Raw genomic sequence first — 16,816 nt, 5'->3', positions numbered from 1 at the left:
GCCTACCTTAAACATTTGATAAATATTAGCCTATTAGTTTCAAAGCTCAATCCCAGTTCCTGTTGACACATTTCTCGACCAAGGTGTAAAATTTCCCACTTTTCCCGAACTGGCCACGTCGCATGTCGATTATATAAGTAAGCAGCCGATGGCTTATGAAAGCTGCACTTTCACCCTTGCTAGTTAATAACAAAAGCAGCGAGATATGTGGTACCCAAAGCAACGCCCGATCGGTGTCACACTTGCAATTTCAAGAAGGCTTAGTCTGAAATCAAGCTAGGAATTACATGGGAAGACCTGAGGTTATCCCTTAATCAATAGCAAACGTCCCCCGCCATCCTTTCAGCCAATCAGAGGGGAGCAGACGGTAGGCGACCGCATTGTTTACACTCCTTGTCGTAGGTTAGATGTGTGTGTTGGTTCTGGGCGTGATTGCTGATTTCACTCTGCTTTCCGTGTGTGTGTATGTGTGAGAAAGCTAATTGCAGCTGTTTGTTTTCTTGCCGTACAGTTAGCGGGGCACAATCAAGTGTAGCGGGGATTTCGTCAAACTCAAAGTGTGATGAGCTGAGAGATAAATAAACACGGAGGAAATCAGTTAGTGCGCTATGACAACAACCAGGAGCTTCTTGAGTTGAATTTTGTTTTCTACATTCAGTTAGTTTTATTTTGTTTTTAGTTATTTTTAGTTCAATTTTTGGGTAAGGAAATTTTGATTGATTTTATTATTAAAACCAGTATCAATGACATGGTGTTAAAAATACGAATTTTGACAAATGGTGCAACTACATGTCGACAAAAGGACTATACTCGCGGGCATCTATTCTTCATCCTCTGCATAAAACAATACACAGTCGTGTGTATCCATGTTTATAATATACTGACCTCTGGTGGCCAAAGTGAGCACATCAGGAGGAGCGCAATGTGTCGGGTGTGAAACGGCACACGCAGGCATGCCGCTTATAATTAATACAGAACAGCAAAGTTTTCTTCCTTTGAATTGCAGCCATTTTCTTTTTCAATTACCCACCGAAAATTAAATCTCCCAGTGAGCTACACAAACATCCTCGCCGTTATACACTCCCACCACACACACATTCGTAATGATTGCCGCCGGCGCCGGCGGTCGATTATTTGCAAAATGGAATGCTTGATTTGTGATTGCCGTCTGTCTCGTAACGCCTCACCTCTCTGCAAAAAAGACCTCGCTTCCTCCTTAAGATGCCTGGCTCGGTTTTTTGTTTTGTTTTTTCCCCCCTTCCACAAGCTGCGTGCTCAATCTGCTGAAATAATTCTGTGATGACGAGAAACAGAACAGAGTTCTGTTAATGAGAAATAAACGCCTCAACTCAAATACATGTCGGGTGCCATCTGCAGTTAAGTAATGGTAAACTGAAGCACTATAACTTGATTTTTTTTCCCTTTAGTGCGTCCCACTGGTCATCTAAAAAGAAGACGCTCGCACGGCAGGCAATTAAGGCGGCCGTGCACAATATGGCGCACCCGTGCATATACGAGGGCGACTCCTCGCAATTACGGCAACATTAAAGGGATTAGACCGCAACCCCCGATTCCTCAGGAGGCCCATCGGAGGCCAGCGGGACGGAAATAAAAGAAGGATGCAGCGCCGCACCACGCACGCAAGAGAACATTCAGTGAGGATGGCAGGAATCATAAACGAGCGCAGAGCGGAGGAGGAGCACATGATACGAGTGGAACCTCCACACAGGAGGTGACTACATCATCGCTAACACACACACACGCGCGCGCACACACACACACACACACACACACACCCCACCCACCCAACACACACACACACACACACACACACACACACACACACACACACACACACACACATCCTTGTTAACCTCCCTCTGCAGGACCCAACTTAATTTACCGAGTTCTGGGGTCCACCCTTTCTAGTGGTCCAAGAACTATGAAAAAAATCAGGCAACTCCCAAAAAAAATCTTGTTACTAAAAATCACTTTCAATAAACACAATTTGAAACTTTTTTTTTCATGTCAGTTTTTCAGTCATATCTGGGGCCTGTTTCTAACATTCCGGCTTTGCGGGGTCCACCTTTACACACATGAGATTTTTAGTCAGTTATGGGGATCGCTTTTAATATTTCAACCTTAAGAGGTCTACCTATACACACATTATTTTTTTAGCCAGTTATGGAGCTTGCTGTTAAGATTTAAGACTTGTTAGGTCTGCCTTTATAAAGAGGATCTATCAAGTTCAACCCCAACCCTAATCTAACCCAAACATGCATTTGTGTGGACTTAATCATTTGAGAAAACCTAAAAATTTTGTTAGTGTTATTAATACTTTCATCTGGCTAAATATACTAGATATACATTGAAATGTGCATTCTAAAATACATTCTGAAGTCTTTATTCAGATTCTGGTCCATTTTCCTTGGTCACAGTCTTAATATTCTTCAATTTGTTCAGTCATATTGGTACATTTTAAAATATTTAAATTCTGCATTTTAGCTAACTATAAAGTACACAGGATTTACAAGTAATAATTGTCGAGTCAAAATTTTAAATGGACACATTACAAATGTAGCCAATGAATAAAGGAACTTATTTAATCTAACATTTACGAACAGGAGAAGTGGAGCATAAAAAAAATCACAAACAAATAGTGAACAAATGGTGAAACAGGACCAGCCATGTGTTTCTATCTCTGTTAAGGGAAGCTGTTTCACTCATATTTTCTCCTCATGGTGGTTATTCTCTTTTTGACAAAGTACTTAACAGCTCGGTGCTTGTGGTTCTGCAGCAATGCATCTCTCGCAGTCAAGCTTACCAGGAACCTGATTTGTCAATATATACTTCCTTGAATGTTTATTTACTGCAGCACATTCCTCTGGGGTCCAGCTTCTTTTCACAACTTTTCCGTTACCTAAGGGCATAGAAAGAGCACTTTTTAGTTTACAACTTAATTAGAACAAAATTGCATAAAGAATACATTCACTTTATGGACAATTATCCGACAATATAATTCAAATGAGATATTTTATAACGTCAACTATCTTTGTCAACAGTGATGAGCCTACAATAGACATAAGTAAATCAGTTAATATCTGAGATATTAATCCGGTCATTTAAGTTGCTAGGTGGTCTTCAGTGTCAGCTGTTTTGATATTAACAAAATTAAAAATAGATGCACAAAAGGGTAACATTAGAATGCCCCCAGTTTTGGTGGTGGGGGAAAGAGGTCTCTCATTTTCTTGATTACTTTTAAGCAGTTTTGCATTTGACCAGAATGTCACTGCTGGTAGATGAAGCAATTCCTGGACCCTACAGAGGTTGCACAGGCAGTCAAACTCCACCATGGCAGCACATTGGGATGCACCATTTCTCTGACAAAACCATTAAGAACAGATACAAGTTGTTGCAAAATCAGGGAAAATAAAAAATAAAAATCAGAGAAAAACTTTTTTCAGACAGTGTTTTACATGTATGGGGAATTTGCTTTGATAACGTGCTACACATGGACAAACAAAGATGATAAAAGTAAATTTGGAAATATATAGTGTGTAAAAAATTAAATGCAAGCTGTATAAGAATGGTATCTGCCTTGGTGTGACAATGTGTGAATTTGCATATTCACTAATAGGTTAATCTAGAGCAATTTTTCTTTCTCTCTTTTGAGGTAAATGTGTCATGTATACATTACCTCTATTTAAAAATAGATGTAAACAAACATCTCACATATAATCAAGGTTAGCAATGACCTGTAACTCACATGAGAAAGGATGGGTCAATTTTCATTTTATGACAAAATTCAAAAGTTTAGACCTTACATGTCTAAGAAAAAAAGTCAAGTGGTGTTTAATATATCATCTAAATCTTAGTAAGCAGCATATGTGAGGATAATTAGATACTGATACAGTAGTAACAATTGGGCAATTTAAAAGCAACTGTGATAAAGTTATATATTGAAAAGGATTACTCTAAACTCACCTCCCTTTTTGGCAGACTTTTCATTACTTGGGCCACGAGATGCGGAGGTACAAGAGGTCACTTCTATCACTTCTGGGATCAGCCCATCTGAAATGATGATTTTTAAGTACAGAAAAAAAACACAGTATAGCAATATTCTAAAACAAAAATTAACTGCACCTGTATAAGAATGCTTGGTCAAATTTAATATACTCTTGTTTTGAGCAGATTGATTTGCAGAGGTACAGAGCAGTCCTTTTGGGAATCATTGTCAGTATCATCACTGTCTGAGTAGTCCACTTTGAGAAACTCCTTTGATAATTGATAGCTCTATGGAGGGAATTAAAAGAAATGTGTTGTTAGTTTCTGCAAGCTACTCTTATAGACTTAGACTTAGACTCAACTTTATTAATCCCTTGGGAGTACTCCTATATGCTGTATTAATATAAAGACTAGAATTTCTTTGCTCAAAATAATTAAAATTTCTGTCCAATATCTTAACTGGTAGACGACCGGTGCTGTACACATCCTCTGAAATATGCCAAAACCTTATATCACAGGAAATTTTACATATAAAACATGGAAAAGGCTCCAAAATTTACAACAAAGAAGCCACAAGAAACCATATTTCAGAAATCTGTTATTATGTGAGTGTGAATGATTGGCTTGGTTGGAATAACCAAGACAACTTTAGATCCATACGGAGGGCCCCACAAGTAGCCATCACAAATCTGTTATGTGTGTGTGAATGATTGGCTTGGTTGGACACCCATGGGCGCATGTTTCAACAATCCATCTATAGGTGTGTGTGCCACTGGTTCGTTTGGGCTCTATGAGGAGAACCACTAAAACCGTGTGATCCAATGGTTGGCTGAATGCTGTTTAAGGTACCTTCTGACTAAAGAACAGCTTTCCAACTAAAAGCTGTAAACTAAGAGAACAAGAAAAGGTCTACAAAGTTTATTTCTTACAACAAAGTCTAACTGAATGTTACCTGTTGGCTGGCATCTTGTTTGATGTTATCATCAGGGTCAGAGTCCTGCCAAGTTCTGGCTGATTCAGGCAGCGCACCATCAACAGGAGCCTGAGAGCCTGTCACCTGGAATTAAAACCACAAATAACTTACCAACATCATACAGACACCACAAATGACAGACTCAAGACCTGTATAGTTAAATCATGTGAAGTTAGTCCCCAAAACCAAACAAGCTTTTCTAACTAAAGTGTTCCAGTCAGTTCTGGATGTCTAATCAGGTCCTATAACAGCATCTTTATGGATGTAGTGGAGCATCCTTGAGCATGACACTTTAGCCGTTTAACTGTTGAGGATGTGTGGAACTATAGCTGTAATATAATCAGCCTCCATAATGTCCATAACCGAAATATGATCTAAAAACATGAGACAACCTTCGATCCATACGGAGGGCCCCACAAGTAGCTATCAGAAATCTGTTATTATGTGTGTGTGAATGATTGGCTTGGTTGGAATAACCAAGACAACTTTAGATCCATACGGAGGGCCCCACAAGTAGCCATCAGAAATCTGTTATTATGTGTGTGTGAATGATTGGCTTGGTTGGAATAACCAAGACAACTTTCGATCCATGCGGAGGGCCCCACAAGTAGCCATCAGAAATCTTTTATGTGTGTGTGAATGATTGGCTTGGTTGGACACCCATGGGCGCATGTTTCAAATATCCATCTATAGGTGTGTGTGCCACTGGTTCGTTTGGGCTCTATGAGGAGAACCACTAAAACCGTGTGATCCAATGGTTGGCTGAATGCTGTTTAAGGTACCTTCTGACTAAAGAACAGCTTTCCAACTAAAAGCTGTAAACTAAGAGAACAAGAAAAGGTCTACAAAGTTTATTTCTTACAACAAAGTCTAACTGAATGTTACCTGTTGGCTGGCATCTTGTTTGATGTTATTATCAGGGTCAGACTCCTGCCAAGTTCTGGCTGGTTCAGGCAGCGCACCATCAACGGGAGCCTGAGAGCCTGTCACCTGGAATTAAAACCACAAATAACTTACCAACATCATACAGACACCACAAATGACAGACTCAAGACCTGTATAGTTAAATCATGTGAAGTTAGTCCCCGAAACCAAACAAGCTTTTCTAACTAAAGTGTTACAGTCAGTTCTGGATGTCTAATCAGGTCCTATAACAGCATCTTTATGGATGTAGTGGAGCATCCTTGAGCATGACACTTTAGCCGTTTAACTGTTGAGGATGTGTGGAACTATAGCTGTAATATAATCAGCCTCCATAATGTCCATAACCAAAATATGATCTAAAAACATGAGACAACCTTCGATCAATACGGAGGGCCCCACAAGTAGCTGTCAGAAATCTGTTATTATGTGTGTGTGAATGATTGGCTTGGTTGGAATAACCAAGACAACTTTCGATCCATACGGAGGGCCCCACAAGTAGCCATGAGAAATCTGTTATTATGTGTGTGTGAATGATTGGCTTGGTTGGAATAACCAAGACAACTTTCGATCCATACGGAGGGCCCCACAAGTAGCCATCAGAAATCTGTTATGTGTGTGTGAATGATTGGCTTGGTTGGACACCCATGGGCGCATGTTTCAAATATCCATGTATAGGTGTGTGTGCCACTGGTTCGTTTGGGCTCTATGAGGAGAACCACTAAAACCGTGTGATCCAATGGTTGGCTGAATGCTGTTTAAGGTACCTTCTGACTAAAGAACAGCTTTCCAACTAAAAGCTGTAAACTAAGAGAACAAGAAAAGGTCTACAAAGTTTATTTCTTACAACAAAGTCTAACTGAATGTTACCTGTTGGCTGGCATCTTGTTTGATGTTATCATCAGGGTCAGAGTCCTGCCAAGTTCTGGCTGGTTCAGGCAGAGCACCGTCAACAGGAGCCTGAGAGCCTGTCACCTGGAATTAAAACCACAAATAACTTACCAACATCATACAGACACCACAAATGACAGACTCAAGACCTGTATAGTTAAATCATGTGAAGTTAGTCCCCAAAACCAAACAAGCTTTTCTAACTAAAGTGTTCCAGTCAGACCTGATGTCTAATCAGGTCCTATAACAGCATCTTTATGGATGTAGTGGAGCATCCTTCAGCATGACACTTTAGCCGTTTAGCTGTTGAGGATGTGTGGAACTATAGCTGTAATATAATCAGCCTCCATAATGTCCATAACCAAAATATGATCTAAAAACATGAGACAACTTTCGATCCATACGGAGGGCCCCACAAGTAGCCATCAGAAATCTGTTATTGTGTGTGTGTGAATGATTGGCTTGGTTGGAATAACCAAGACAACTTTAGATCCATACGGAGGGCCCCACAAGTAGCCATCAGAAATCTGTTGTGTGTGTGAATGATTGGCTTGGTTGGACACCCATGGGCGCATGTTTTAACAATCCTTCTATAGGTGTGTGTGCCACTGGTTCGTTTGGGCTCTATGAGGAGAACCACTAAAACCGTGTGATCCAATGGTTGGCTGAATGCTGTTTAAGGTACCTTCTGACTAAAGAACAGCTTTCCAACTAAAAGCTGTAAACTAAGAGAACAAGAAAAGGTCTACAAAGTTTATTTCTTACAACAAAGTCTAACTGAATGTTACCTGTTGGCTGGCATCTTGTTTGATGTTATCATCAGGGTCAGAGTCCTGCCAAGTTCTGGCTGGTTCAGGCAGCGCACCGTCAACAGGAGCCTGAGAGCCTGTCACCTGGAATTAAAACCACAAATAACTTACCAACATCATACAGACACCACAAATGACAGACTCAAGACCTGTATAGTTAAATCATGTGAAGTTAGTCCCCAAAACCAAACAAGCTTTTCTAACTAAAGTGTTCCAGTCAGCCCTGATGTCTAATCAGGTCCTATAACAGCATCTTTATGGATGTAGTGGAGCATCCTTCAGCATGACACTTTAGCCGTTTTGCTGTTGAGGATGTGTGGAACTATAGCTGTAATATAATCAGCCTCCATAATGTCCATAACCAAAATATGATCTAAAAACATGAGACAACCTTCGGTCAATACGGAGGGCCCCACAAGTAGCCGTCAGAAATCTGTTATTATGTGTGTGTGAATGATTGGCTTGGTTGGAATAACCAAGACAACTTTCGATCCATACGGAGGGCCCCACAAGTAGCCATGAGAAATCTGTTATGTGTGTGTGAATGATTGGCTTGGTTGGAATAACCAAGACAACTTTCGATCCATACGGAGGGCCCCACAAGTAGCCATCAGAAATCTGTTATGTGTGTGTGAATGATTGGCTTGGTTGGACACCCATGGGCGCATGTTTCAAATATCCATGTATAGGTGTGTGTGCCACTGGTTCGTTTGGGCTCTATGAGGAGAACCACTAAAACCGTGTGATCCAATGGTTGGCTGAATGCTGTTTAAGGTACCTTCTGACTAAAGAACAGCTTTCCAACTAAAAGCTGTAAACTAAGAGAACAAGAAAAGGTCTACAAAGTTTATTTCTTACAACAAAGTCTAACTGAATGTTACCTGTTGGCTGGCATCTTGTTTGATGTTATCATCAGGGTCAGAGTCCTGCCAAGTTCTGGCTGGTTCAGGCAGCGCACCGTCAACAGGAGCCTGAGAGCCTGTCACCTGGAATTAAAACCACAAATAACTTACCAACATCATACAGACACCACAAATGACAGACTCAAGACCTGTATAGTTAAATCATGTGAAGTTAGTCCCCAAAACCAAACAAGCTTTTCTAACTAAAGTGTTCCAGTCAGCCCTGATGTCTAATCAGGTCCTATAACAGCATCTTTATGGATGTAGTGGAGCATCCTTCAGCATGACACTTTAGCCGTTTTGCTGTTGAGGATGTGTGGAACTATAGCTGTAATATAATCAGCCTCCATAATGTCCATAACCAAAATATGATCTAAAAACATGAGACAACCTTCGGTCAATACGGAGGGCCCCACAAGTAGCCGTCAGAAATCTGTTATTATGTGTGTGTGAATGATTGGCTTGGTTGGAATAACCAAGACAACTTTCGATCCATACGGAGGGCCCCACAAGTAGCCATGAGAAATCTGTTATGTGTGTGTGAATGATTGGCTTGGTTGGAATAACCAAGACAACTTTCGATCCATACGGAGGGCCCCACAAGTAGCCATCAGAAATCTGTTATGTGTGTGTGAATGATTGGCTTGGTTGGACACCCATGGGCGCATGTTTCAAATATCCATGTATAGGTGTGTGTGCCACTGGTTCGTTTGGGCTCTATGAGGAGAACCACTAAAACCGTGTGATCCAATGGTTGGCTGAATGCTGTTTAAGGTACCTTCTGACTAAAGAACAGCTTTCCAACTAAAAGCTGTAAACTAAGAGAACAAGAAAAGGTCTACAAAGTTTATTTCTTACAACAAAGTCTAACTGAATGTTACCTGTTGGCTGGCATCTTGTTTGATGTTATCATCAGGGTCAGAGTCCTGCCAAGTTCTGGCTGGTTCAGGCAGCGCACCGTCAACAGGAGCCTGAGAGCCTGTCACCTGGAATTAAAACCACAAATAACTTACCAACATCATACAGACACCACAAATGACAGACTCAAGACCTGTATAGTTAAATCATGTGAAGTTAGTCCCCAAAACCAAACAAGCTTTTCTAACTAAAGTGTTCCAGTCAGCCCTGATGTCTAATCAGGTCCTATAACAGCATCTTTATGGATGTAGTGGAGCATCCTTCAGCATGACACTTTAGCCGTTTTGCTGTTGAGGATGTGTGGAACTATAGCTGTAATATAATCAGCCTCCATAATGTCCATAACCAAAATATGATCTAAAAACATGAGACAACCTTCGGTCAATACGGAGGGCCCCACAAGTAACCGTCAGAAATCTGTTATTATGTGTGTGTGAATGATTGGCTTGGTTGGAATAACCAAGACAACTTTCGATCCATACGGAGGGCCCCACAAGTAGCCATCAGAAATCTGTTATTGTGTGTGTGTGAATGATTGGCTTGGTTGGAATAACCAAGACAACTTTAGATCCATACGGAGGGCCCCACAAGTAGCCATCAGAAATCTGTTGTGTGTGTGAATGATTGGCTTGGTTGGACACCCATGGGCGCATGTTTCAAATATCCATGTATAGGTGTGTGTGCCACTGGTTCGTTTGGGCTCTATGAGGAGAACCACTAAAACCGTGTGATCCAATGGTTGGCTGAATGCTGTTTAAGGTACCTTCTGACTAAAGAACAGCTTTCCAACTAAAAGCTGTAAACTAAGAGAACAAGAAAAGGTCTACAAAGTTTATTTCTTACAACAAAGTCTAACTGAATGTTACCTGTTGGCTGGCATCTTGTTTGATGTTATCATCAGGGTCAGAGTCCTGCCAAGTTCTGGCTGGTTCAGGCAGCGCACCGTCAACAGGAGCCTGAGAGCCTGTCACCTGGAATTAAAACCACAAATAACTTACCAACATCATACAGACACCACAAATGACAGACTCAAGACCTGTATAGTTAAATCATGTGAAGTTAGTCCCCAAAACCAAACAAGCTTTTCTAACTAAAGTGTTCCAGTCAGCCCTGATGTCTAATCAGGTCCTATAACAGCATCTTTATGGATGTAGTGGAGCATCCTTCAGCATGACACTTTAGCCGTTTTGCTGTTGAGGATGTGTGGAACTATAGCTGTAATATAATCAGCCTCCATAATGTCCATAACCAAAATATGATCTAAAAACATGAGGCAACCTTCGGTCAATACGGAGGGCCCCACAAGTAGCTGTCAGAAATCTGTTATTATGTGTGTGTGAATGATTGGCTTGGTTGGAATAACCAAGACAACTTTCGATCCATACGGAGGGCCCCACAAGTAGCCATGAGAAATCTGTTATTATGTGTGTGTGAATGATTGGCTTGGTTGGAATAACCAAGACAACTTTCGATCCATACGGAGGGCCCCACAAGTAGCCATCAGAAATCTGTTATTGTGTGTGTGTGAATGATCGGCTTGGTTGGAATAACCAAGACAACTTTAGATCCATACGGAGGGCCCCACAAGTAGCCATCAGAAATCTGTTATGTGTGTGTGAATGATTGGCTTGGTTGGACACCCATGGGCGCATGTTTCAACAATCCTTCTATAGGTGTGTGTGCCACTGGTTCGTTTGGGCTCTATGAGGAGAATCACTAAAACCATGTGATCCAATGGTTGGCTGAATGCTGTTTAAGGTACCTTCTGACTAAAGAACAGCTTTCCAACTAAAAGCTGTAAACTAAGAGAACAAGAAAAGGTCTACAAAGTTGATTTCTTACAACAAAGTCTAACTGAATGTTACCTGTTGGCTGGCATCTTGTTTGATGTTATCATCAGGGTCAGAGTCCTGCCAAGTTCTGGCTGGTTCAGGCAGAGCACCGTCAACAGGAGCCTGAGAGCCTGTCACCTGGAATTAAAACCACAAATAACTTACCAACATCATACAGACACCACAAATGACAGACTCAAGACCTGTATAGTTAAATCATGTGAAGTTAGTCCCCAAAACCAAACAAGCTTTTCTAACTAAAGTGTTCCAGTCAGACCTGATGTCTAATCAGGTCCTATAACAGCATCTTTATGGATGTAGTGGAGCATCCTTGAGCATGACACTTTAGTCGTTTTGCTGTTGAGGATGTGTGGAACTATAGCTGTAATATAATCAGCCTCCATAATGTCCATAACCAAAATATGATCTAAAAACATGAGACAACTTTCGATCCATACGGAGAGCCCCACAAGTAGCCATCAGAAATCTGTTATTGTGTGTGTGTGAATGATTGGCTTGGTTGGAATAACCAAGACAACTTTAGATCCATACGGAGGGCCCCACAAGTAGCCATCAGAAATCTGTTATGTGTGTGTGAATGATTGGCTTGGTTGGACACCCATGGGCGCATGTTTCAACAATCCTTCTATAGGTGTGTGTGCCACTGGTTCGTTTGGGCTCTATGAGGAGAACCACTAAAACCATGTGATCCAATGGTTGGCTGAATGCTGTTTAAGGTACCTTCTGACTAAAGAACAGCTTTCCAACTAAAAGCTGTAAACTAAGAGAACAAGAAAAGGTCTACAAAGTTTATTTCTTACAAGAAAGTCTAACTGAATGTTACCTGTTGGCTGGCATCTTGTTTGATGTTATCATCAGGGCCAGAGTCCTGCCAAGTTCTGGCTGGTTCAGGCAGCGCACCGTCAACAGGAGCCTGAGAGCCTGTCACCTGGAATCAAAACCACAAATAACTTACCAACATCATACTGAGAGTAATTCAAATAAAAGAGACAAAAATCTTCCTTTTTTTTAATAACAAATTAATATTCCAACTTGCATACTTGATCTTACTGACTTACTTTTTCACGCCATGGCCATTTAGAATCACCATAGTTGTAATTGATTTCAGTTCCCATTTCTATGTTTTTGATGGCAAAAAGGCACAAATGGGGCTCGTCATTTACTATTTTTTTCATGGTGCAGTTTGGAGACTTGTGGTTGTCATTCACTAATCTTCCAAGAGAGCCATCCTCTGTTGATGCATCAATACTAGGAAAGAAAAAACAGAAATCAAACATTTTGTATCATATAACTAGTTTTTTAGTAAAATAAAAGTTGGCTTACAGAAATAAAAACTTGCAACATTTCAAAAGAAAAGTTGAGAGGGAAACAATGTCTTTTTGAACATCATAGCACTAAATAAAAAAAATTGTTAATGCCACAATCCTGATGTGTTATTGAAATATTGCTTCTGAGTGACTCACTAATTTAGGGTATTTTATTCCAGTCTCTTTCTAGAGTTCATAATTATTGTATAGAAAATATTTGGATATACATACCACCAGTAATGATTCTGCCATTCAAAGTCAAAGAGAAATGTACTCTCCTTTTCAGAGTACTTGCTTGTTTGGCATTTTTCTGCTGACAGAAGTTGACCCCTGTATTATAAGATGAACTCTCCTTGTTCAAAGTGCTGGGTAGCAAACACGCCTCTTCCTGCAAGGACATTTTATATAAAACCATTGGTTATGAGAAAATATTTCTTTAAGATACACCTTTAACCAAATAATTGTGGTGTTATCTTACAATTTTAATACTAAGTTCTCGCTTAGAAACAGAAATACAACAACCAATCTGAATTTGATTGTTTTTTGTGTTGTTTTATAAAATAAATAAATATATACTTAATGGATAAATGGTCTAAAAATGAGTTTATTACCTTTTTGATCATCAATAAATCTTTCCACTAGTCCAGGTTTGTCCTTTTAGGATTAAATGTAAAAGGCTGCTTCATCAGCAGGCTTTTTTCTTGCTTTCCTTTTGGACATTTCTGGCTCTAAAAAATAATTCAAAACATGGCAGAGAGAACTTTAACAAGCACTCTATATTAATTTTAAAAGATTTGTAATCATCCACTGTATAAAGACTGAAGGAATAAGCCTGGCCTGAGAACTAACAGAACAAGAGTGATTAAAGAAAGAATATTTTTCAGAAAATACTGATATATTAATGAAAATGTTTGTCGGTTTGAAGCTGAGCTTTGTTACTTTTAACTAGTCACAGTTCCAACCAGGTGCTGCATCCAAAGAAAAGTTATTTCAATAGTTTTACCAGTATAACTCGTTATACTTTTCAGGAGCTACCAACTCGTTTTTATTATGTTTGTGTTTGAAAAGTGAACGTAGCATCCTGATTAGCGGTAGCTAATTAGCCAATAAGCTAGTTTCCGGATAGTTTTATTTGCGTCAGAATGCTTGTGTTATTTAAAGAAAGCATTCTGATAGAAAACCACCGAGAAATACAGAAGACATGCAGATATATCATAACACTGAGCACACACGTGTTTGACGAGTTTTGAAGTGGTTTCGGCAATTACGGCCAGAGTCCGGTTCTGGGCTTAGCAATTATGAAACATTAGCACATCGAAATCATCCTGAATATAACACGGAGCAATTATACATTCTGTCGTTCTCTTTTACACCATTGTTTTTAAAACCACTGCAAGCTAAGATGAATAACAAGTTAAAAAGCCGGACTGTCTGAGGGGAAAACGTTACGCCATCCGAGTGACAATATACCGAATCCGAAGCCATAATCATTGCATATAAACCCCTCGGGGTCTGGACAAAAAGCATTTCTACATCAGTTTCTTGTACTTAGTATTTACATGCAGTTGATTTACTCACCGTGTATGTTGTGTTTCGTTATGAGCAGCGTGTCTTCGTCGCGGAGCAGTCTCAGTCTGGCGGCGTCACACGTGGCGAAGTGACGTTAAGCTGGTGGTTTTAGCCGCATGAAGCTAACACATGCAATACCTGCTGATTTAACTAATATGTAAACTGATGGTAAAGAATAAATTACTATTTATTTATACCTTTATTTTTATGTTTAGAACATGAAAAATGCACGAGATGCTGATTTAACTAATATGTAAACTGATGGTAAAGAATAAATTACTATTTATTTATACCTTTATTTTTATGTTTAGAACATGAAAAATGCACGAGACAGTTTTTAAAATAAGCCTAATAGAATGAGCGTATTTTTATAAAGCAAGTGTAATGAATATTAAATAACGTAGATAAATTGCAATTGTAATGCAGGAATTTTATGTTTACAGTATTATTTTAGCTGCTATGGTTACTAAAATAATAATTACCTGGTTTAAATCTACAGGAAATAGCATTTTATTTTCTTAATCAACACTCGGATCACGAGGTGCCCTGATTGGTTGAATCACACACACTTCCGGTAGTGTGTATACTTGCAATACCACTTGCCATGGTCGGGGGGCCGCTACTGAGCACACACACTTCACACACACAATTCTCAACATTGCGACCATGAGGGGTAAGTGAAAAAAATTCGTGAGGCATGTTGTTAGAGCATTTCAAGCTGTTTTAGAGTGGTTTCCCGAGTGGGGTCCATGATTTTGGACCCCACAACGACACAGGGCCCCACTTTGTTGGTGGGCTCCCTGTCTTCGGACCCCCCATACTAATAAAAACAAGTACACACACACACACACACACACACACACACACACACACACACACACACACACGCACACACGGATGGATGGATGGATGGATGGATGGACGGACGGACGGACGGACGGACGGACGGATGGATGGATGGATGGATGGATGGATGGATGGATGGATGGATGGATGGATGGATGGATGGATGGATTGATGAAGCTGAAGGTTTTTTCCATAGACTGCCTCGCTCCACATGACTGGGCACGTTCAGCTAATTCGCTGTGTTGACCAGCAGCCCGATGAACTATTGATCAGCTCTCTGACAGTGTGTGTGTGTGCGTGTGTGTCTTTAATGATGCGTTGGCTCACCACAGGAGGGCACATCGTGCGAGCTAGCTCGCGTCGCAGCGGCAGAGGGCACGGCGCCACATCAAGGTCAAAGGAAGGCTGGCGGTGCAAAATAATAGCGCACACACACACACACACACACACACGCACGCACACACACACACACACACACACACACACACACACACACACACACACACACACACACACACACACACACACACACACACACACACACGCACGCACACGCACACACACACACACACGCACACACACACACACATATATATGCATTAGCGCTCGGTGTTTAATGTTTTTAAATACGCTGTTCTCCTCCAATGGCTTTGCCATGAGCAATGATTTATCTGTGCTCCGGAGTTTCATAGAGGAAGAAAAAAAAAACTGGTTTATTCTTGTCACGCCCACGAGTTGCAAATTATTTGAGAAGTGAATTGCAGTTCTGTATGAAATATAAAATACATGCTGATGACAAATCTCAAGTCTATTCAAAAGAAATGTAATTACTAAATGTTCGATGGGGATATCTTGTCCGTTTGAGTGTTTAACTGACTTTTTAGCGTGAAAAAGTTCTATACAAACAAAAGTGTCAAATATGAATCATAATATGAGGATGATTCTTGTCATTTTGGATACGGATGGCTCGCTCCTTTAAATACATCAAAGTTGCTCTCGTTGCCTTTTGGTGATAAGGCCACGGTGCATTTTAGACTCCCTTAATTGGCCGGCAAGATTGTTCCCCGTGGCGCGCTTGAGCCCATTTAGTCCCGTTGCTATGGAAACGCATACGCATCCAGCCTTGTTTTATTACCTCACGGACACTTTTAATCGTTTGCCATAGGAGACCGCTGTCGGCATTTCCTCTCTTCGCCGTACACCCGCGCAATTAATGCAGCAAAGAACTTTCCGACTTCAGGCAACGTCACTTTGGCAAAGTCTTTGGGAATATTTGTTTTGCGGTACGATGGCCAAAACACGATTATAATAATAAAACGGGAGTCCTCCATCATATCACCTTGTAGATCGCCTTGAGTCCTTCTCCATCGATCGAGTGAGCGATTGATCGGTGACGGAACGAAGCAGCATTGGCGGCAGCTGCGATGAATTTCTATTGATCATGCGCAAGTGGTGACTAGTGGACGGACTGTCGGAGTGTTCTGTGTTTTTTTTTGGGGGGGGGTTTGCTCGTAAGCAGAACGCTTCTGGGTTCCTCTCTTTCGGTCGGCGAGGACTCGGATCCATTTATCTCATCGCCAACGGATGTGGAACACTTCCCGACTCTCAAAGTAGTCCATTAGCGCAACAAATCAGGTCAGGCCGGGAAGCGGCGGATCGCGAAAAGAAATCGTTTCCTGGAGCCGAGTAGGAAAACAAAGACGTTGCGATGACACGCTTCTTTCATCATGCCTAATCCGCACTCCCTTTTGCAGAGGGCGCTTCTTTTCGGCTTTTTCTACTTTTTGCGCCGCGGCATGTTGATATTTTTCATTCCACCTCA

At 40.8% G+C, this 16,816-nt stretch overlaps 1 protein-coding gene and 1 long non-coding RNA gene across 3 annotated transcripts; both read right to left on the bottom strand.

The window, feature by feature from the left end:
• Positions 1 to 2,388: 2,388 nt before the first annotated feature.
• On the bottom strand, positions 2,389 to 5,065 carry LOC137839667 (uncharacterized). Its single transcript, XR_011085721.1, has 3 exons — positions 4,958 to 5,065; positions 3,985 to 4,293; positions 2,389 to 2,920 (listed from the first exon to the last, which is right to left on the bottom strand). It is a non-coding gene; the product is annotated as an uncharacterized lncRNA (long non-coding RNA).
• A 695-nt stretch (positions 5,066 to 5,760) lies between these two features.
• LOC125985953 (uncharacterized) lies at positions 5,761 to 15,037 on the bottom strand. Of its 2 annotated transcripts, XM_049749247.2 has the most exons (12): positions 14,158 to 15,037; positions 13,191 to 13,307; positions 12,811 to 12,967; positions 12,331 to 12,520; positions 12,096 to 12,200; positions 11,285 to 11,389; positions 10,286 to 10,390; positions 9,383 to 9,487; positions 8,481 to 8,585; positions 7,579 to 7,683; positions 6,770 to 6,874; positions 5,761 to 5,968 (listed from the first exon to the last, which is right to left on the bottom strand). In XM_049749247.2, exons 4-12 carry the CDS (start codon positions 12,445 to 12,447, stop codon positions 5,849 to 5,851), a joined length of 972 nt encoding a protein of 323 aa, XP_049605204.2. In that variant the 5' UTR covers positions 12,448 to 12,520; positions 12,811 to 12,967; positions 13,191 to 13,307; positions 14,158 to 15,037; the 3' UTR covers positions 5,761 to 5,848. The 2 variants fall into 2 exon arrangements, with proteins under 2 accessions (XP_049605204.2, XP_049605203.2); XM_049749246.2 differs by having other exon boundaries at positions 13,191 to 15,037.
• Between the last annotated feature and the right edge of the window lie 1,779 nt (positions 15,038 to 16,816).

The sequence above is a fragment of the Syngnathus scovelli genome, chromosome 18 (assembly GCF_024217435.2).
Source record: "Syngnathus scovelli strain Florida chromosome 18, RoL_Ssco_1.2, whole genome shotgun sequence".
NCBI lineage: Eukaryota > Metazoa > Chordata > Actinopteri > Syngnathiformes > Syngnathidae > Syngnathus > Syngnathus scovelli.
This window is presented reverse-complemented; position numbering and strand designations above follow the sequence as displayed.